At 48.8% G+C, this 22,970-nt stretch overlaps 1 protein-coding gene across 5 annotated transcripts in view; it reads right to left on the reverse strand.

The window, feature by feature from the left end:
- DPYSL3 (dihydropyrimidinase like 3) overlaps positions 1-22,970 on the reverse strand; it is a 119,693-nt gene that overhangs the window by 6,682 nt on the left and 90,041 nt on the right. For all 5 annotated transcript variants that reach the window (XM_072826386.1, XM_072826390.1, XM_072826387.1 and 2 more), the window contains exons 3-12: positions 21,314-21,498; positions 18,476-18,640; positions 16,374-16,435; positions 15,390-15,470; positions 11,647-11,715; positions 8,325-8,445; positions 4,212-4,368; positions 3,438-3,579; positions 1,749-1,919; positions 49-228 (exon numbers count right to left, since the gene is read on the reverse strand). In XM_072826386.1, coding sequence (XP_072682487.1) covers positions 49-228; positions 1,749-1,919; positions 3,438-3,579; positions 4,212-4,368; positions 8,325-8,445; positions 11,647-11,715; positions 15,390-15,470; positions 16,374-16,435; positions 18,476-18,640; positions 21,314-21,498 — 1,333 coding nt within the window. The remainder of the gene's footprint in view (positions 1-48; positions 229-1,748; positions 1,920-3,437; positions 3,580-4,211; positions 4,369-8,324; positions 8,446-11,646; positions 11,716-15,389; positions 15,471-16,373; positions 16,436-18,475; positions 18,641-21,313; positions 21,499-22,970) is intronic.

Consider the following 22,970-nt stretch of genomic DNA (forward strand, 5'->3'; position numbering starts at 1 on the left):
ATGGGACACAAGCCCCTTCCCCCACCTGAGGTGCCGCCAGCTTCTCACCTTCCTCCGGGCTTTGATGCGCTTGTAGACGTAGTCAGAGAACGGGCTGCAGGGGATGAAGCGGCCTGCCCCCTGGGTCACGTGCAGGTTGCCGTCCTCCAGCATGATCTTGCCCTGGCAGATGACCACCAGAGGGGCCCCGCGCAGCTCCAGTCCCTCGAAGATGTTATACTCCGCAGCCTAGAGACGGAGAGGGGCGAAGCCATGAGTGCGGGCGGAGGACGGGGCGGAGAGGAACAGTGTTCCTGGGCGGGGGCCCTGCCTCCGGCCTCGCTGCAGCCGAGGTACCAGGGAAGCCAGGAAAAGCTTCCAGTGCCACCCGGCAGCTCTCGGCGAATAGAAGTCCCGGGGAGAGAGAAAGCGGCTAAGCAGAGACCGGACTTCCCAGCAAAGAGAAACATCAATCCTCAGTAAGGCCCTGGTCTGGAAGCACATTCTGTCACTGGCAGTGTCACAGAGAAGCTTGGGATGCTGGGAAATGGTCTCCACGAGCCCCAAATTAAATGATGAGATGTGGGGCACCTGGGTGGCTCAGGGGGTGAGCGTCTGCCTCCGGCTCGGGGCGTGGTCCCGGGGTGCCGGGATCGAGTCCTGCCTCGGGCTCCCTGCACGGAGCTTGCATCTCCCTCTGCCTGGGTCTCTGCCTCTCTCTGTGTGTCTCTCATGAATAAATAAGTAAAATCTTTAAGAATAAAATAAAACAAAGGCCATCCCCTCCAAAAATGGGATGTCTCTCTACTGCCTTCATTTATTCACCAAGCGCAAGGCAGTACTACAAAAGGTTAAGGACATCAGTTCAGAGTCCAGTTGTGTGGGTTAAAACCCTAACTTCACCATTTACTGAATCTCCTTGCATCTCCATTTCCTCGGTGATAAAATGCGGAAGCTAACAGTGCGTACCTGCGGCGGACTGTTACGGAGATCCGGTGAACAAAAAGCTCTCTGCCTGAAACATAAATGCTTTAACATATGAACTCTTGGGGATCCCTGGGTGACTGAGCAGTTTAGAGCCTGCCTTCAGCCCAGGGCATGATCCTAGAGACCAGGGATCGAGTTCCGCATCGGGCTCCCTGCATGGAGTCTGCTTCTCCCTCTGCCTGTGTCTCTCCCCCTCTCTGTGTCTCTCAGGAATAAAATCTTTAAAAAAAACAAAACAAAACTCTTTTTACCAACACGGATTAAGCCTTTTCCCTTGGGCACTGGGCGTTAATTATTATCCTCCACGTAAAACTCCTCAGGAGAAAGTTGTCTGGGCTGTTCATCAATTTTTTTCATGTTCTCTCTCCTTCTGGGTACAGGGGGCATCACTGGCTCCCTGCCCTCCTGGGGGGAGGCCAAGCTCAGGACGGGCTCGGGTGTGTGCAGTGTGAGAGGAAGTGCCATATACCACTTCTCTCAGGAAAGCTCTCAGAGTCGCTCCTCCAGTGACCATGATCTGGTCCCCGGCCTCAGCCTGTGTAGACACGGCGCCTCCGTGTCTGAGTACCTGCTGGGAGCAGCCCCCCACTGACCCATCTGGGAGACCAGGAGGGAGAAACAACCTGCTGAGGTATTACATCACTGAGAATTTGGTGAGGTCTGTGACAGCGACCCATCCTGGTCTAGCAGGCCTGGGCCGACGCACATCCACACCTCTCTCCCGACCGAGTTCCACACGCGCCTTCTCCACACCACTCTTCTCCCGCCAGCAAGTGCCTTACCGACTGGTGGCTCTTGGCCGAGACGATCTTCACCGCATCTGGGTCCCAAATCACCAGGTCGCTGTCAGAACCCACAGATATTCTCCCCTTGCGGGGATAGAGGTTGAAGATCTTGGCGGCATTTGTGCTTGTCACAGCCACAAACTGGTTTTCATCCATTTTCCCAGTGGCCTATTGGGATACCAAAGAAACTCAGCTCAGGACATCTGAGCTCAGAGCAACGTGACCACCAGGGCCAGAAACGCCCAGACGGCGTCTGAGGAGATGAACACGGACCCCCACCCACAAGCTGTCCACCTGGCTGGCTGCGCCATCATGGCAGCCAGGGACGATGGGGAACACATGGCTTCAGAAAGCAGTCACCACTCTCGGAGGGGGTGCCTTTTTCTGGGCTGTGTATATACTTCCTTCTTTGCCCTCTTAATTCCAAAAAGAATTATAGAATTCCCAGTAAAAACAAATGTGGTTATGAGCCCATTTTTTAGATATCTGTTTGTATTTGCATGGTCACAAGATAAATATGGAAGAGCCTCACCCAATAATAATAATGGTTAACCCTGGGTTGTGGAATTATGGCTGATTTTTGTTTACTTTCTTGTGTGTGCTTTTCTATGCTTTCCAAGTGCTCTTTTAATGAGAATGTATCATGTGGGTAATTAAAATATATATATATTATTTTTAACAATTCTAGATTGTGCCAAGTTAACTATATATATTTATATATTCATAAATACACAACAGTGTTTAGGAAAGAACAAAACCTAAGTATGTGAGAGAACAGAAAAATATTTATACTTTCCTTCTTTACAAAACAAAAAGCCTGGATAAGGAAAAAAGAATTTAGTTTCAAATCTAACTTTGGGCTTCCTGGGAACCACGATGAGAAGGGAAATTTGGTGGCTTACTCTGTGCAGATGAATGAGGCATTAGTTCATATGCAATATATATACGGCTCAGAAATAAATGTCTTTAGAGTTTTTAAAATAAAAGAGAAGGAGGGTGCCTGCCTGGCTCAATCGGTGGAGCATGCAACTCCTGATCTTGAGGATGTGAGTTCGAGCCCCATGTTGGGTATAGAGATTACTTAAAAATAAAATCTTTTAAAAAAATAAGAAAATAAAAAAATAAAAGAAAAGGAAGTGATCAACTTAATAATGAGTTAATTATTATTTTTACTAAAACCTTTGGGACAGCCTTCATTGGCATGGCTATTTCTTTTGTCAGCCTCGGTCATGTTATTAAGGAAAATACAACCAGGCTTACTGTCAGAAGACCTCTGGTCGACAGTCCTTTGTACAGCCTGGATGACTATACACTCAATGAAGGGCATCCTTGATGAGCAAGCTGACTTCAGTCTCTTAGGCATATACCCCTTGCTTACCATTTCAATGGGTTATATCCAGTCCCTTCAAAAGAAGTGATAATACTCCCCCCAAAAATAATTTAATTCACTCTTAAATACAGATCATTCATGCCATCAGATAGATGTAGGGTCCGTATGTGTGGCTCCTAGTTGTTTGAACAGTCTAGGTCTCCTCAAAATGTCAAGATTCATCCCTCTGTAGGTAACATTCCTAAATCACATGGTTTCAGAAACATCTCAGCGGGTATGAGGGCTCACCTACCAAAAAGCAGTGGCAGGGGGCTCTGATCTGGCCCTGGCCCCTGTCCCATGACCTTGATCCTTACCACAGCCTTGTCCCAGATGACAGACATCCGCTCTTCCACACCGTTGGTGCCCTCGGGGATGGCTGTGAAGTTGTCCTTCCCAATCGCCTTCTGGGCAGTACTGAAGGTACAGTGGGCACTCCCAGAGAGCTGTAGGTCTCCACTGGCAAAGAAAAAAAGCTCCATGTAAACTGGAGAGGTGGCTTAGAGGCATCGCTGGGGACAAGCATTGAGTGTCTACCATCAGCATTCGGAACACCAAGACTTGAGTTTAGGATCCTTTCTGTACTTCTTACCAGATACGTGAGCATAAGTGAGCTCTTTCTCTCCCTGGGCCTTACAGTTAGCCCATCTGGAAAATGAGGGGGTTAGCTCATCTCTGTATAACAAAATAAAAGGGACCCAAATGAGGGATAGGGATGACCCTACATGTCCTCGGGGGGAGGGCACAAATGAGTCTCCCTTTAAGTTCAGTTAGGTCCTGTTTAAAATTAGGCAAATGATCTGACCCTCAGTAGCTTAACCTGTAAAGTTGCCAGTTGTCATGAGGATCAATGAGATCATCTGTGTAGTCTCGCCAGTCTTAGCACATGATATGTATTAACTGCTCCTCTCATTATTAATATCATTACTGTTAGTGATTTGTAAAATATAATGGGGAAGAGCCCGTTGTTCTCCATGTGTTCTCCTCACTTCAGACTCTAATCTAGCTGATGAGTGGGCTGCTCTAGTCCTCATCCCCCTGGTCCCACAATGTTTCCACGGGACACATGCTGCTCGTCATCCTGCACCAACCTGGCCAGCAAGGAGTTGATGTAGTCAGGAGTGGTCGGGTCAGGGCTCAGAGGTGGTGATGTCACAAACGCAGCTGCCTTAGCCCAGTTCTTGCTCCAGTAATGGGTTCCATCTGTGCCAAGGCTGGCAGTGATGGGCTCACCAAAAACCACATTTCCTGCAAGGGTAGGAAGTAGACAATAGATTTGTATAATGTCTGTGCTGCTCCAGACCTGGCTCAGATAATCATGGCCCCTGGCCCTCGCCAGGGCTGTGGATCTGAAGTCATGCAAGCCTGGGGTCACGTCCACCTTTTCTAAGCTTCTGTCTTTCTATCTACTAAATGTCAACAATGTTGTACCCCTAATCCTCAAGAAGCCATTGGTTATAAGATGCAGCTTTAAGTCTTAAATTTTGCGACAAATTGATATTTGAGGCAAAACCAAAAAATGTATACTGATTCTAAGATTCATGGACATTTCAGAAATACTAAATATTAAAATGTGGATTAGGTCTGTCCTGGAGTAGATGAAACACAATCACGTCTGCTTCTCAGGATTCTGAAAATGAACAGATTTGGCACAAAGTGTCTGGCACACAGGAGATGCTCAGTGAATGTGATTTCCTAGGCTACTGCCACTCCTTCCCAGGGTAGGGCCCAAAGCCCCCTGTGTACCTCCATCACTGGAAACTACTAGATCCTGCTTCTTGCAAGGACATGCTTTGGTTCCACTAAGTAAGTCCTCTCCCTTGGATAAGAGGCTCTCATCATGGTCTTTCCACCATGCTTGTTACTCAGTACCTAAAACAGGGAGTGATCTGCTCAAACGCACCCAAAAATCAAAGATGAGGCTCATTTCTTGGGTCCCATGTCTGGAATTGAGACACCTACACCTACACCTACACCAAGCAGTGGGGAGGAGGGATGCTAGGAGATAAACTGATCTAAGCTGAATTTCTTAAAGAAGAAGGGACAGAGAAAAAGAAGGCTGTCTCACAGAAGGCTGATTGGTACCAAGTTTCTCTACACTAGAATCTTGGGCAAAGGATGCCTCATAAAGCCCTGGACTTCTCAGCTTCAGTCCTCTATCTTCTACATTCAAGTTCCCCATAATGCCAAAGATTAGGAGGAAAGCTCTATGGACAAAATTATAAATAGGTCTTGACTTCCTTCAATTCCAATCTATTGGTTTTGGTTGCCTGGAATTGTTTGTCAAAAGAACTCTAAATATGTTTCCGGTTTCACTTCAAGAGTCAAGATTGATTTGTGATGTCTGCCATGGACTAAAGAAGGAATCAATGGCAATGATTCCTATAGGACAGCCCTGCTCTTTGGGATAACAGGAAAAAGGATCCACACAAGCCTAATGAGAATTTCAAGGGCTCTCTAAAACAGTTTACCCAACTAAATCATGTAGGACCACAAAGAAAGAAATGGAGGTCAAGACAAGCCCTCAGGCACTATTAAGAGAAATATGATCTTAAAAGTGGAAGAACTCTGGGGCGCCAGGGTGGCTCAGTTGGTTAAGCGTCTGCCTTCAGCTCAGGTCATGATCCCAGGGTCCTGGGATGGTGCCCCTGCATCAGGCTCTCAGCAGGGAGTCTGCTTCTTCCTCTCCCTCTGCCTCTTCCCCCTGCTTGTGCTCTCTCTCTCAAATAAATAAATAATATTTTTCTTTAAAAAAAAGTGGAAGAACTCTCCCTTTGGACTGTCTTTAGACGGGAAGAGTATAATAAATATTGTAATTACAGTTGGGTTTGAATACCAGCTGTCCCAGCTGGGAGATCCTGACACACTGTGCTTCAATTTCCTCATCTGAAAAATGGGAATAAGAATGGCTATTTCTCGGGGTTCTTTGCCAATTCTACATAATAATAAGTCTGAAGTATTTATCCCAGTGTGGGGCATACAGCTGGTCCTCATTAAACTGTGGATCCCTAGTATTAATTCTGAGCAGTCATGCAGAGCTGCTCAAGGACACTTGGTGGCGCACACACTGGACATCGGCTCAGGAGGGAAGAATGAGACCTGCTACACTGCCTCCCTGCTCTGAGTACTCCCGGCTCCTGCCCTGAGAATGACAGGTCCCGAGATGTTTCCTGTCCTCCATATCAGGAATCAGTGCTTCGGCCCTGAAACAAGCCCTCCCTGCCTCCCTGCCACCTTGGAGACACAGCTATCCTAGCTCTTTTGGCCAAACGATCATGAGCCAGAAGGTGAAGGATGGGGATCTTTCTCCATGAGTTTAAAATAAGACCCAGCAAGGCCCCAGGGTGGCTCAGCGGTTGAATGTGTGCCTTTGGCTTAGGTTGTGATCCCAGGGTCATGGGATAGAGTCCCACATAGGACTCCCTGTGGGGAGCCTGCTTCTCCCTCTCCCTATGTCTCTGCCTCTCTGTGTCTCTCTCTCATGAATAAATAAGATTTAAAAATAAATAAAATAAATAAAATAAAATAAAATAAGGCCCAGCATGGAGCTGGAACACTGTGTCCTTGAGACCCTCAAGTTATCCTGAGAATGGTTCTGAGGGAGGCTGTAGCCATGAGCAAAAGGCCTGAGAGCAAGTATGGCAGGTGGTCTTGGGGAGAGGGTGAGAGGGTTTTCTATACATTTCCCCTTTTTTTTCTTTTTTTGCCTTTCTCCAAGAATGGGTAAGGAAGATTGGGCTGCTTTCCTGGTTCTCGCCCCATGACTCATATCCAGTAGAGCAACCACACCATGTCATGTTGAGACATTTAAAAGCAGAGAAAGAAAACAGCAGGCTTACTGTGAGCAGCGTAAGGCAGGAGATGCCCTGAGAATGTGGGAGCTACAAAGTCTGTCTAGACAATTAGGAAGATCTCCCTCCCAGAAGAGTCTCCTTTGCCAGAAGGGCAGGCAGCTGAATACTCAGCCATCAGAGTCAGGGGGCCTATTTTTAGCCACCCGAGCCATTCACATGTGGGGCTTTACAGATCAGCTCAGAGTTTGGTAGGTGAGTCCCTTATCTTGGCTCCCCATGACCAGAATGGCCACTGGCATCCAGTGCTAACATAACACACAGTGGGGCGGGGTGGGGGAGGGCTAATAAATCCTCTCTCCCAACCAAACACAGGGCCCCACACCTCCAAGCTCTCAACCACACTCTGATTGCAAGTGAGCCCATTCGTGTGCCACTGAGGACAAGAACTAAAAGCAGAAAAGAAAGCTCTGAAGTGAGAGTAAACTTGCGCTCAGCACCAGATGAGCAAACAAGGCCAAGTTAACAGCAATGGAGGAAAGTAGCACAAGTCACAAGGCAGTGGTGACAGAGCCCCAGAGCATGAAGGCCATGCCACCAGACAAGCTTCAGAGACCCATTCAACCCCCTTCTCAAAATTACCTGGGCTAATTTGTGTGGCTCAGGTAGGGAGACCCCGCCCCTGCACTCTGCCCTCAACCCTGGCCGATCGATTACACAAACCCCAGAGCAGACACTGGATCAGGGGGGCCCAAGACCCAAAGCCAAGGCAATCAGAACCCTCCCGGGCACTTCTGCTTGAGCCGTTGGAAACAACGTACTCTACTTCCTCACCAGGTCCCCTCAACAACTACTGAGGACAACAGGTGCCTCTCAGCATTCATTCTTATCATTGTTCACACTGAAAATAAAGCCAACAGAGAGGAAAGCAGAGACAAGAAAGGATGAAGAATGATAGAGCCCCAACATCACTGTTGGAACCCCTTGATCTGGCTCTGCCTGAAAAACCTTCAAGCAATAATTTACTTTTGTTTGTTTAAATCCATTTGACTTGGATCTTGGACTTCTACATCCAGTTTCATTTTGACTAGTATGTCCATTTATAAAGCTCAGATAACGTGAGCTGACCATGAAGGATCAAAGGGAGGAAGAAAGATGCCTCCAAGAGCTGACCGAAGCTGAGCCATCTTGGACAAACCACTCACCCTCCTGAGCCTAGTTAATCCACCTGCCAAGTGGGAGAAATGCCAGGGTCCTGCCATCCACACAGGACACTGAGAGGATCCCCTGGGCTAACATGGAGGAAGGGCTTCCCAGCAAGGCAATGAGCAAAATCGGCACCGTTTCTACAGGACAGCCAGAGCAGGGAAGGAGCCACATGGCTGGGGCTGAGCTCTTGGAAGCACCAATCACCTTTTTTCCTGGCTTGCGAGATCAGGTCGGCCGCGCTCTTGCTCATGACCTTCGTGACGTAGAGCGGACAGTTGGTTTGGCTTGCAATGGTGATGGCACGGAACACAGCCTCAGCTTCCAGCTGCAAAAAGAAGTCCCAGGAGTCAAGAGAAGCATGAGCCTCTCAGAGTGCCACTCCCCTGCCTCTGCAAACTGAGAATGTAGCACAGCACGGAGCTTAAAAGCCTACAGGATCTGCAGTTAGACGCCCCCAATCCACCATGTCCCCACTGTGGCACTTCACTTAGCTTCTCACAGTCTTGCCCTCGCCTTCCTTGGTTGCTTCCCTCCTCTCCCCGTGATTATCCCAAAGGCTGCATGCGATGGAAGCCTTTGCTCCCCAGTCTTCCCAGACAGATTCTCTGGCAAAACAGCATCCCAGCACCAACAGGGAAACAATAACCAGTAAAGGTAATTAAACATCCAATCCTTCCCTGCAGCAATGGATGGTTAGTGGTGGCAGTTCCAGCAGGCATTTCTTACACTGATCATTTCCAGACTTCTGGGGCCCCTGGGTGGCTCAGTCAGTTAAGCAGGTGACTCCTGATTTCAGCTCAGGCCATGATCTCAGGGTTGTGGGATCAAGCCCTGCATCAGGCTCTGTACCTCAGCAGGGAGTCTACTTGAAATTCTCCTTCTCCTCTCCCTCTGTCCCTCCCCCTACTTGTGCTCTTTCTCTCCCTCTCTAAAATAAATACATAAAGTCTTTCCAAAAAAAAAAAAAAAAAAATTCCCAGGCTTCTCAGCAGAGACTTCCCCTCTTCTCAATTTCTTCCATCCCACTCAAAAGTAGAATCTACATGTTCAAATACGCTAACCAACTGTGTTGAATTTATTTAGTAAGAAATAATGAGTTTCCCCTTACTGTATTAACAAAGCAGGGTATTTAGAGCTCAGGCTCTTTCAAATGGCCTGGGTCTGAGTTCTGATTCTGCCACAGAGAAGATGGGCGACCTCGTGTACTGTACACCACCTCCCAGAGCCTCAGTTTCCTGTCTGTAAGATGGGAACAGTAATAGGACCCGGCCCATAGAGCTGTTGTGAGGATTCTGAGTTCCTCCTTTAAGGCAACTGGCCCATTCCTGGGACAAGGCAAGCGTGCCTGGCACACTGGCTATTGGTCTCATCGCTGATCGCAGCTCCTGACCAGCATGGGGGAGCCCGTGCCACTGCCCCAGGCCCACAGCAGTACGGTTCAGCCTGAAGCAGCTGCTGCTACCATTCCCTCAGCCAATCGGCAACAGTTCCGTTTTGGATGGATAGGACATTCTGGTCAGCCTATGCAGCCCAACACTTTAAAAAGTACCAAAAATAGCTTGCAGATGCCCAGTGTTTGCATAACACAAACCAGCCACTGCCCTCAGTGGGTGTGGCTCAACAGAGAGGCTCTAGGACGTGGTGGGTCCCACTGGTGCCCCCCCACCCTGTTCTTGGTCCCAGGGGACAAGCCCCCGGAGCCCCCAACCACAGGTGAATACGGCCACCTTCCCAAAGCACCCGACTTCTGGAGCAAAGCTCGGGTTCAGCTCTCTGCCCAGCATCCCCGGGGACAGTAGCCGGGCGTACTCTGAGCTGAAGAGTGGCTGGCTCCTCCTCCACCCATCCCTCCTCCATCACACCTGTGCTCCCCACTCTGCTCCCCATGGCCTCGGCCCTGGCCCCTCTGATACCACTCCCTCCCAGCCCTGCAGGTTTCTCAGCACCTTGACAACATGACTATCTTTGGAAGGTTACATCACCCTCCAGCTTCACCCAAAAGGGCTTCCAGGGTTGTCCAGATCTACTGCTAGAAGCTTTTTACTAAAAAGGAGACGGGAACAGGAGGAGTGGGGCGGGGGGGCTGGAAAAACAAACCAAGGAACAAAAATAGACTTTGCTCAGAAATCCCCTGGCTGCTGCTACAGAAATCAATCTTGCCAGCAAATCTCTACAGTGACCAGCATTTAGGAAAAGTTTCACAAACAGTGCTGATCACCCTGGCCCCCTCACATGCCGTCAACAGCTTTCCTAGCCTTCACGCAGGAGTAGCCAGGAGCCTGTTAACCTCTCGAGCTTGGGCTCCTTCATGCAACAGTAATGCCAACCACCCAGAAGAACAGTGGCAAGGACAACTAAGGCAATCAGCACAGCTCCAGGTATGGGCTAGTGTCCCACAGAAAGGACTTTAGGAGACAGACCTTTCTGGAATGCTGTGAAATATTTATGAATCATTTCAACTGGGAACAACTTCATTAGACGCAGAGGAGTTTCTGGAGTGCTGACAGTGCTCTGCTTCTCCAGTGGGGCACTAGTGACACAAGTGTCCTCAGCTCGTGAGAATTCCTTGATCTTTAGGCCAGAAACACTCTTCTGGGTGCGCGTTACCGTTTAGTTTTTAAAAGGCTCTAAAAGCGACAGGCCAAAGGAATACCACTGGTTTCTGGCTCTGACTCGTCTTTCTACCTCCTGGGGGGTGTGGAGCGGGGGGTGACAGAGCAGGATCTGGGGTCACCTCGCTCATGCACCGGGCCCTGAATGTACTCTGGGCGCTGCTCCTGGGCTGGCCTCCCAAAGCCAATATGCTCACAGCCCTAGGGCAGCCAAGGCCCAGCTCTGTGCCCTGTGCCAGCAGCTGAAGCTGCCGACGTCCCAAACACATGCAATCAGCCACTAGTTAGTTTTTATTCACTCGTCAGCTGCTAAGCAGTCCCTGTTCATCATTCATTTTACACGTGGGAAACTCCCCGACCCAGACTTAGTCATCACCTTACACAAATCGATAGACATAATGTCTACGAAACACCCACTCCACCTACTACACATGTGGCTGATACTTCCTTTTGCAGGGCTGAGAATATAATATGGAATAAGGAAGGAAGCGCAAATGTCTTCGAGATGCACGCCGACGAAGAAAGGGTTTAGGTATTTACCTCTCCAACTGAACAGGTGTGGAGTGCCCTCCACCTCATGCTCTCTTTGGAGAGATTAGCATTTCCCTTACATTCTTTTCTACTTTTCTCTGAGTCCCTTGAGTTGGTCACACAGACAGGTGGCCTTTGGAAGAAATGTTCCAATGTTGCTGTCTCGTACTCACAGACTCTCCCCACCGTTCCTGAATGTTGCTCCTACACCTTGTGTGCACGTGTCTGGAGAAGGCAGGCTGAACACAAACTCTCTAGGTGTCCAGTGTCCAGCGGGGCCATCAGCCAGGCTGCTGGGGAGTCTCCCAGAAGATGCTGGGAAGACAGAGCACCTCCACTGCTGTCCTGTCCTCTCCTCCATTCCCCAGCCCCCAGCAACTCACCTCCTCTGGTCTGCTCAGCACGTGGCCTTCTGGGCCAGTGATCCCCATTTCCAACATCCGGGTTTGCTCCTACAATGAGAAAAGAACACAGACCAGTTCTGAGATAAGTTCAAGTGAGGTGTGGAAAACCGGTGCTGGTGTATTTTAATCTGAAGAAGTGTTCAAGGGAACTAAAGGAATAAAATGTGTGTGTTGAATACATTTGTTAATGCTCCATCTGGAATTGTCAAATCGGGTCAAGTCTTAACTAAGAGAAGAAAAAAAAGTTTCAGAGTGGCTTTTCTTAATTAAAAGAACAGCTGTCTGTTAGAAAATCAAAAATGTTTTCGCCATTACGCATCAAAAGTCACACCAGCTCGCTTATGCCTCTCGTGCTGTGTTTCCCAAGGTCTAGACACCTGCCACCTCCACCAGAATCACCTGGCTTGCTTCTGTGGCCGTGCGGCTGTCTGTCTGGCCCTCTCTTAAATCAGAACACAGAGCTGAAATTCTAGGAATCTGCGCTCTAACAAACCCCTCAGGCTTTCCTGTGGCTTAAATTTCTGGCTGAAATAAATGGCCTCAGAATTTAACCAGGCGAAATAATGCCTCTGAACAGCATTACCTGAGTTCGTCTTTTGGTCAGATTCTATTCAGTTAGGCTGTTTGGTGACAGACGGCCTACCCCTCAGGGCTGAGGGCTACATTCCTCAGACTTCTGGCCAGCTTTCTGGAAGAAGCAGGTGGCTGGGCAGCGAACACACCCGTGGGCTAATTGGAACTGGCACGAACCCTAAGCCACTGTCTCGGCAGTTCTGCTGGGCTCCGCTCTCCAAGTCCTAAGGGCCAGATCCCATGAACCTCTGCACTGCGGTGGGTGAAACGAGGGAGAGGGAGGGACCCGAACAGAGCCCCGCAGCACTTTGGAACTATGAGATGTCTAGAAAGGAAGGGAGCCCTTCTCCCTGCCAACGAAGAAATAGTTTTTGTTGTCTTTTGTTTTGTTTTGAATCATATCAGTTTTTTTTTAAGGGGCAAGAAGAAAGATGCAAACACTCTAAGCAGTTGTGAGAAGTGAAGTGATCACTGTCTCCCACTCTATGGGATTAGAGAAAGGGGCCAAGGTGAATTTTTGCAGCAAAATATTTTTTCACTTTTCATTCTTTTCACTTCATTCTTACTGTTTTATTCTCACTACCCCACTTTTCATTCTTACTGTTTCTTCTTCACTTTTCATTCTCACGGTTTCATTTGTCAAAACTTGGGCCGAACACACTGACTTCTCAACCTCGGTAAGTCTCAGCTCCGCGCTGCCTCCTGAAGTCACACCAAGACAGAAGCGTCCAGCCCCAGCCTCTTCTGTGTCGCCTGACACATTCACTTTGATCTTATTCAAACAGCACTGGCAGGGGGCACAGGAGGAAGCTCGCTCAAGCGACAGTGGCCCGCCCGGCCCGTTCAAATCACAGAGGGAACGTTTTCAAACGACACTTGCCTCAAGTTCACTATCAACCTCCTAAATCAGAATCTCCGGGACTAGGAGAATCCCAGGAATCCCGAAGCTCCACAGGTGATTTCAATGCACTGCTCCTGCTGGGAAGTCCCATTAAAAGCCATGGTGTCCCTACAGCTGGAAGATTAAGGAGGGTGTGCAAAGGCCTACGGAAGCCGTACCTGGGTGGGGGAGCAGTGAGCACTTTGAGGCATTGCCCATTGCTGTGATCACACCACAGTGTGGGCCATGACACGATTCTGGTTTGCACCATGAGGAAAGAAACCCTGTCTTTTTCATCTTCCCCCTCCAAGGCTCAGCACACAGTAGGTGCTCAATAAATACCGATAGACGAATGGCTAAAGGTGCTACACTCTCAGATTGTCCTGCCCACTTGAAACCTTGGGAATACATTCGCGCGAAAGAGATTTCTTCTTGCTCTTTGGTGACTTCTTGCTCAGCTCTGAGTACACCAGCTGCCTTCATTTAGACACTGTGATAAAATCTTTCGGCTAAGTCTGAATATAATAAACACACACAAGAAACTCATCCAAATGGAAAAACGTTCTTTCTTTCCCTGACTGAGAACAAACAGATCCTTCACAAGGTAGGGAAGAGAGGGGATGGGGCAGGGCGGAAGCAGAAACAGTTCTGGGTTAAGGAGCCACTAGAGCAAGCTGGAAAGGGGGCTTCGTAATGGAGCCTGTTTGCCTCTACAGGGTCTAGAAGGAAACAGCAGGGAGTTTGGTTCCTAGGGCATCTTGGAGGGAGGACTGGATCCTCTGGCTGCTGCCCTGAAAATGCCAAGCAAGTGGAGAAATGTGGCCCTAATGCCACCAGGATATGCCTCCCGTAAGCACTGGGCCCTCTCTGGAAAATGATTCCATTATCTCTTGGTGTGTGGGGGACGAGGGGAAGGGCTGTCAGGGGCCTGACTCATTAAGCTCCTTGGTCAGCAAGAGGAAACTACACATTTAGCTCACTTCCTCCGCTGGTGAGACAACATCCAGAGTGTGAAACCCTAACAGGTAGAGACATGTCCTGCTGGGAGGCGCTGTCTCCCTGGGGGACCTACACCTGGGCTCATGGAGCAACAGGCCCAGGACACACCAACTCAGAGAAGACGCCCACTCAGCCACAAGGCCTTAGGGCTGAGATTTTCTTCTCCCAGTTACTGGCTGTGCTCCTCGGGCCGGTGGCCTAATCCTTCTGAGCCCAGCATGCTCCTCTACTGAACAGGGCAGACTGTAGCCATCCTTGAAGGACCAGGTGAAGATTGACTGAGAATACACTGGAGCGCTTACCAGTGCCAGGCACACAGAAGCAAGCGTTCGCCATATGGTCCCTGCCGTTAGAAGCTAATGGGTCTGAGACAGGGTGGGCCCCACGGTTCCCACATCCCTGTGGACCACATTCACCAAGTCCCAGACAACCTCTAAAATGAAGGCACAGCCCAAGGACGAGTGAGCTGTGGAATGCGTCTGTTTGGGCTCACCTCAGTAGCCTCGTGCCTGGCACAAAATGCTCAGGACACACTCTTTGAAAGAATGAATAATGGATTTTGCTATGGACATTATTAAATGGACCAAGAGAGCTCTCACTCCTCTAGCTGCCTCCTCCTAGTGGAGGCCAATCTTGAATGCTTCTGAGATAAACAAGACCCTGGCTATGACACATCTGTGCAACGAGCCCATTAAGCGACTCAGGAGATGGAGAGAGTGCCTTCTGCTTCCTTATTAACGATCACTTTGGGCCTTGGGGCCTGATTTCTTCACTCCTGCCTTCGGTTTCTCAGTATAACTTCTAGGAAACCAGCGGGGTATCTGATCACCCCAAGATCTACATTCTTTATCATCTAAAGCCATGAGTTCTACAGTCCTGGATCGGATGATCGGATTTCTGAGAAGTGCTGTCTTAGGGTTTTTCTCTAGGACAGAGAACGTCATGGAGCTTAGACTCTCTTTTCAAAGAGAATCAGCAACGCAGTCCCACTACATGGCCCAATTCGAAAACCTCTTCTGGGACGCCTGTTCTCATCCCCCAGGATGGCTCTTTATTTCAGTGTCCTCACCTTTCTCCCTCGCTTATCTTCATTCCCTCCTCCTAGCCTGGCATGTGCTTTAGGGCAGGTTCTGTTTTCAGTACAGTGTTTAGGACCGTGCCTCATGCACATGAAGAGCTCATGCAATACTGAGGAAGGAAGAAGGAAAGAGGAGGGCCGGAGACCCGAGCCTGTGCAGAGAGCACATTCTGGGGAGCTGCGCAGCGTTACCTGAGCAATGATATCCCCATTCTCAGCGTGAACTTGCGCAATGGCTCCCAGCTCGCCTAGACAGGTGAAGATCTCGTAGAGCTGAAAGAGAAAGGGTGGCTGTCACCTTCACAAGCCACTGAGGCTTTCCGCAACGTCACACAGGGGTCGATTACTAGGGCCGTAGATAAAACAAATGAGGAAAACCAGAGGAAACCGGTGATTAGGGCAAGAAACACAGATTAAATCATGCACGACCAAAGAGTTCCAAATCCAAAGGAACTCTAGGAAACCGTCTCTGTAAAGAACAGATCATGTCTCCTTGGCGGACAGGGCAAATGTACACATAGTGCCATTGAACCTTCTACTCTGCCTCCAGCACACGTCTAATGGTATTATTTCCTGTTTTGCTGGGACAGACCTTCGCAATCCTTCTCAGCAAGTGCTCCTGAGGGCTGCTACAGCAGGGCCAGAAGCTCGAGGGACAGCTAACATCCCTATTCCCTAACCCTTCTAAGTAGACCTCCTGTCACCTTGTAACCAGGAGCGATGGGAATTCATTCCTTGTATTTCCTCTGAAAACGTAAGATTCATGTAAAACCAACGCATGCCCTGAGCATATGTCCAGGAGAGTCAGAGATAGCTACGACCCCATACAGCAGAAGGCCCTCCCTAAACCTGCAAAGCCAGAGCAGCTCGTACTTCCAATGAGCTCATGCAGGGTTTAGGGCTCGTTTGGTAGATGGAGACTTCGGCATGCCCTTCCTCTTGTCCTTCTGAGAAAGCTGCTGCCAGTGGAAATTCTAGCTCCTGGTCTGCCTTGCGTGGGCACCCTGCCTGTTACCTTATTTAAAATGCAGCATGGGCCGCAAGGGCTTTACGAAGCACTCTGGCCCAGCAGTCACCCACAGTGACCACAGTGACTCATGCTCAAAGAGCCAAGGTCACCAACAACAATGGGAAACCCATCCAGATACCTCAAACCACACAGCAATGGCTTGTTACCTCTGTGTTGGACACTTGATACAAATCCTTATAGGCCATGTAAACCATGAAGGAGTTAACCCCTGCAAGAGAGGGAAGGGAGGGAAAAGAGGAGGAAGACAACATTAGCACGACTGCTCTCCTTCCCCTGCTCCCATCGCCATGGGGCCCAAGTGCATTATGGGAACCTGTCTGATATAAATCAGATGCTCCCCATTCTCGTCCTCTCTTCATGTGCTAAAGCAGCAACGCCGACGTGGTGTCACCGCAGAACGGGCTCTGCTGCACCTGTCTTGCCTGCCCCCCGCCCCATTCCCCAGCCCAGAGGGGTAAGCTTCGCTATTGCTCCAGGCAGTATACATCCTCGAGAATCACTGCAGCACCCCAGTCGTGTTCACGTACTGGAGGTGGCACCGCGTACTAGTTCAGTGAGCTTGCCATACCTCACACCTCTTGGTTTCCTCACCTGTAAAATGGAAAAATGACAAGAGCCCACTTCATTACGCAGCTGGAAATGTTAAAGGAGACAACACACACGGAGCTCTCTGCACCAGACCTGGCACGTATCTGAACTCCATTGATGGGGCTGCTGGGAATGGTTTATTTCACTCCGTAAGGAACGCTGGTTCTACCCGGGGCCTGGGTGGTGGGGGATGGGGGGTGCATCTAAGGCAGAGACCAGATCCTCGAGGAACCGAGAGCTAATGGGCAGAAGTCAAGGTGTACCCTGTGCTTACATATCTAAGCTAGCCCTTCCAGGCTATGAGGAAAGAGCCTCATATAAAAAAATTATATTTTTTCACCCCCCAAAAATATATTTTTTCACCCCAAAATAGACTATTAATGTCGTATTTATGTAAATAGGTGGGGCTGGGGAACAGAGAGTCATTTTGGGGAAAAGAGGACAATTTTGGTCTCCAACCATTAGGGCCATCTCAGCCCACAGTGTTTCAGGCCAAGAGCCGGTTGTAACTTGAGAACTTGCCTACCCAGAGTGGTTCAGCTCGGGGCAGCTTTTCCCAACACTACCCTTCCCATAAGCCTGTGCGTCATCTGCGGAATGACCCAGGCCCTTTGTAAGGGAAGTGGGTGTTAAAGCCGGTCCATGAGATGCCCGGCGTGAAAAGTGTCACAAGAAAGGAGGACGTTAATCTCATATCCGACATCAGGAAGGTCTGGGCAGAGCTGGTGGGATGAGGAGGGACATGGAAAGGAAAGCTCATCCTCTGAGAGGCCACCCTCTCCCCTGCAACCCAGAGCACACGCTCTTCCACTGCACTCTGGCATCTGCATCTATTATTAAGTTACTGTTATAACAATGCAGGTTACTTATGTTAGTATTAGTACTGGGATTGTAATGAGTATAATGCTATTAATATTACAATATTCTGCACCTCGTGGCATTTACCCCATTGCTCTTCACTGGCCTGCTTCCTGTTGCCTTGCACGCTCACCAGAGACCATTCCTTATATTTCCCTAAAGCCCCGAGCACACTGCGTGTCTGTGTGTGCGTTTATAGAGGGAGGTAGTGTGTGTTCGTAAAATATCTGACCATCAAAAGGTAGAAGGAAGCGGAGAACAGAAGGATCCAAGATGACAAGGGAAACCTAAATTATGTACTCAGAGGGGACCCATGCCCATTTCCATGTCCTAAGCTCCTAGTCTGAATATGAACCCCTCTTTGCTCCCACAACTGTCGTAGCCTTTTCTGAGGACGCCACTGTTTGAGAGCAGTCATGATTTGATCTTCAAGTAATGAAGGTGAAAAATTCCTAATCTCGTTTTTAGGAGCTGTGTGACCTTCTATAAGATGTTAACCTCTCCTGGCCTCAGTTTCTTCCTCTATCAAATGGGCAGGGTCACATGGAGGTGAAGAGCACAGACTTTGCGAACAACTACTGCTTAATAGCTCTGTGATCCCAGGCCACACTTACTCTGAGCCTCAGGCTCTCCATGCATGAACCGAGAATGACCATCCCTATCATGGGGTTCCTGTAAAGAGTAAGATGGCATACACGAAGACAATGTGCCTGGAAGTGGTCGGTCCCCCTGCACCGACCACTCATGCTCAAGGTTCCAGGCTCCAAGCAAGGAGAGGGGAGGAGGGCACACAGGGCCTCACCTTTGTCCTTGATGAGGTTTTGCACCTCCTGCTTGACGCTGTCATTCCAGTGGGTGATGTCCACGTGCAAGGCATAGTCGCAGCAGCTCTTCCCATCCGCCCACTCTCTCCACTTCTCATAGGCCTCCGTCAGGCTGGCCTCCGGCTCAGGTACCACGTGGTCAACTGAACGACACAGGCCCCACATGGGTAAGTCACTGACCCCGTCTCTGCTCCCCTTTGAATAAGCCTCCCCCTGCTTTCTTAGCCAGGGCTGCAAAGTCTGTTTCTTGAGCATGGAATAAACCTTAGAAAGTGCTCCCTGGCAGTTTCCAGATTGCTCATCATTTAACTGTCACATACCCATGTTGCTCTTGGACAAATCACTAGCTTCTCTAAAGCCCAGTTTTCTTATCCTTGAAATCTGTGCTCAGTGAGGTAGAGGGTGGAATGTCATGGTACCTTCCTTCTAATTCTGTTATATGATTAAATGCATGAAAAGGATCTCACCTGATGCCTGGCACACAGTCAGTACTTGGTAAATGTCAATGAGCACCTCCTATGTGCCATTATTACCGGTATCATGGGAAGTCACTGCTAATGGAAAAAGTCAGACTCCCTCCTAAGGGTGTGAAAGAGGGGTTTTAAAGTTATGTCAGGTAACAGGACAATGGCATCCATGTGCTTACTACCATTGGAAAGAGCCAGTGGAATGAACCTGACGCTCAGCCCACAGATCTTACATCCACATAAACTTTTTGTCAAGAATATGTTTTTTGGGGGCACCTGGTTGACTCAGTTGGTTAACTGTCCAACTCTTGGTTTTGGCTCAGGTCATGATCTTAGGATCCTGAGATGGAGCCCTACAGTGGGCTTAGCATGGAGTCTGCTTGTCCCTCCCCCTCTGCTTTACCCCCTATGCTCTCTCTCTAGAATAAATAAATAAGATCTTAAAAAAAAAGAACATATTTTCTTTTCAAGCCCAACTCTACTCCTGCAGTACCCGCAACCATGGACAGCACTGTTTAAAATAAAGACATTTACAGTTGGTGAAAATAAGGCAAAAGTGCCACTCCCATATCTCCCCTTGGGCAGTTGAGGGAAAGCACAAATCCGTACACCTTTCCTAAGAACAATTTTGAAATACACATCAAATTTCTTGATTGTTTTCATACCTTAGCTCAATGATTATTCCTGTGCCTAAGAATTATTCCTAAGACAATACACATGGCTGTTTGCAAAATGTGGGTGCCAAAGATGTGTGCCCCTGCAAACATTATTTATAATGTGTTAAGTGAAAACTGGAAACCATCAAAGTCCTGAACAATAGAGACGTTTGGCTAAATAATAAATATAATACCTTCATAAAATGGACATTTAGGCACCCATTTTTAATGCTGTGATGGAATAAAAATAAACAAATGGAAAGACATCCATGACATGATTATTTAGTGAAATGGTACACTAGAACACCACTGACCCACAGTCCGTCTGTTATGACCCTATTTCTGTTTAACTGGAGGGAAGCGAGAGCCACACTGTTAACAGCCACGCAAGCTTTATGGGTTTTCTTTTCTCGCTGCATTTCCAGGGTTTCAAATTATCTACAAAGGACATGTACAGCTTTATGTTTCTTTGTATGGTTTTCTCTCATCACCTGCAACTCTGACTTTCCTCCGGCTCCTTCCCAGCCTAGAAGACCAAGCACGGTACACACTCCCAGGACACTGAAAAGGTCCATCTCCCTGCCCGAAGGCAAGAGCCAAACCAAGATCACTCACTTTCTCAGCCTCCTACCACGAGCAGCCCACGTGTGCTTATCATAAAGCAAAACGCAAGGAACTGCATCACTGACGCATGGGCCTACACCAGGGCCTCTGTGGACAAGCAGCTACTGAGAAGTCAGCTGGCTTCCTCCCTGAGGTTAGAAAAGCTTTGGTCTCCCTGAATTGTGCCTTTTATGGCCCTGATGCAATTTTCCTGGGCTTCCACACCCAACTTGCAGAAGCTCAGCCCTGCTGGTGCTCCCGTCAAAAGGAGGCAAAAGACAGTGAGCAACTCCACAGCTCAGGCTGTTCTGTGGATGGGTGTATATGGTGGTAAAATAAACAGTGCCCTGGCCAAGTTTAGGCCCAGTGCTGGGATGGGACCCAATTCCCTGGGATTCCTTTGGGACAGGAAGGACTGCCTTGGAATGCTATCTGTTCAGTAATCCAATGGCATGCAACTCCCTAGGTTTCTCTGGAATCGCAATAGTTCCCAGAATAAAAGGGGAAAAAAAAAAAGAAAAAGAAAGACAGAAAGAAAACAGAGACCAACAAACAAAGGAAACCACCCCCACAGCTTGCCTCATCTTAAGATAGGACTTGGTCAAGATGCAGTGCAGACCAGCTAACAGTAAATACCACTGAAGCCCACGAGTTTCTCAAGAACTGCAGGTCCCATTATCTCTCCCTCTCGGGGATGCTGGGTCCCATTCCCACTGCTCTGCCTCACTCTCTTCCTGCTCCTGCCTCGAGCCCCAGTTAGAATTTCTGAAATAACGTCCGGCCCATGTCCACACATATCCCAGGTTCTGGCCCAGAGATTCCCCACCCACTGCACCCCCAGCCCCGACTATCATAGGACAATCAAGGCCAGCTGTTTTCCTGGCCCCGAGCCTCGTGAATCTTCCCTAAGCACTTGCAGCGAGCTGCCAGGGTGCTTGCCACACCTGCTCTCCTCAGGTCCCGGCAGATAGCACGTCTGTACACTCAAGTAAGAGATGTGTACAAGCTGTCACCAGAGAGCACAGGGGTTGATATGTGAGCGAGAAAGTCACTTGTTGGGGCCAGGAGTGTGGAAGGGCAGGCGACTCACTGATCATGGTGGTGCCTCCCGCTAAGGCGGCCTTCGTCCCTTGGAAGAAGTCATCCACTGTGGTCATCCCCTTGTGTGGCATCTGGAAATGGGTATGGACATCAATGCCTCCCGGGATCACCATCTTCCCATTGGCTTCGATGGTCTTCACTCCTCCAGGGACAATCAGATTGTCTCCAATTTGCCTGGTGAGACAGAGAACAACTTTGAAGACAAACATAGTTTCAGACATTGCAACTCATATTTATCAGCGTGGCCTTTGCAAGTGATTCACAAGCTTAACAATCTAGAAGCAAATACAGACAGGTGTACATCCAGAAAACAACTTATATAGACACAAAACGTGCTGGTCTGCTGTTTGGTGGAACCATGTGTCCTCGCTTAGTACTACAACTTCCGGGGTTGGACAGGGTCTACAATATAGGGTGTGTAAGAAATACTTTTTCAAAAATAGGTGTTTTTGTTATGGCTTTATTTTGTTCTTTATCTTAGTAAAGGCTGAACAGTAACATTTGGGAAAGGATTCAGAGAGTGTAAAATAATGAACCATCAGGAGAGACTGAAGGAGGTAATGAATCCTTTAAAGAACACGTATGGGAACTTAGCTATCCCCTAAGTGAGTCCATCTGTGTTCCTAACAAGAGGCATCTGCGTGGGTCACTTTGCACCTCAGCCTTCACTCCCAATTGCCCCCTTCCCTGATAATTGATCTGTCAATCACAGCCAAAGGCAGATTCGAAGGAGGAAGCCAAAGAGGCAGATGCCCAGCTGGCAGGCACCTCAGCAGAAGTATCAAGCCAAGGAAGAGGATGGTGACAACCTCTACCAGACACACCTGTGGCCAAGAAGCTTCAGCGCATCCCCAGAAGGAAGAAAGGGGGACTCAGGTGAGGAGGAAGCTGATGAGTACTCCAGAGACACACTACCTACACAAGGCAAGTGACGAAGACAACTACTCCTGGCAAAATGTTACCTTCGAGACTGTCTGATGTTGCTTGGCTTCTATGCGACTTCACACCCTCGATCTAAATGGCCAGTTAATTCTGGATAGACAAGATGCACAAGCATCATGTCCTGGTTGGGGAGACATGTACCCCACGACCAGGGGCGTGAACACGTTCCCCTTTTGTTCACAGCCAGCCAAGACAGACACCCTCTGGGGACAATAAGTCTACCACTGGTCCTCCAAAATCTAAGTCTTGCAACTCAAATAAAGTATTCTTGACATCTCTAAGAATTCAACCTCACCACATCCCCACTGGGCCATTCCAGAGTCGCCACAATTCAAAACACGCTGTGGAAAAAAATGCAGCCTCTGACGATACCTCCATTATAGTCCAGATACTGGCCACTATGTTCTCATTTTTCTCCCTCTCTCCTCTTCGTCTGAGGCAAATTGAGAACCAAGGGTAAGAAGAGTTAGTAGCCCTCCCCGCGCATGTGTATATGCTGTGTGTTTCCACCAGTTTTGAAAACTAGTGGAATACCATGTCTTAAACAGAAATGCCTTCCTAATTTTTCTCCACTGAGCCACTCAAGATCACAGTAATCCTTAAAGGTTTGGTTCCCACCTCCCTTCCTTGGTCAAATCCCTACTGACAGCCAGGTCTAATAATTAAGAGTACAGATCTACCCTGGAGGCAGACTGAGTTCACAA

The sequence above is a fragment of the Canis lupus genome, chromosome 5 (genome assembly GCF_048164855.1).
Source record: "Canis lupus baileyi chromosome 5, mCanLup2.hap1, whole genome shotgun sequence".
Lineage (NCBI taxonomy): Eukaryota > Metazoa > Chordata > Mammalia > Carnivora > Canidae > Canis > Canis lupus.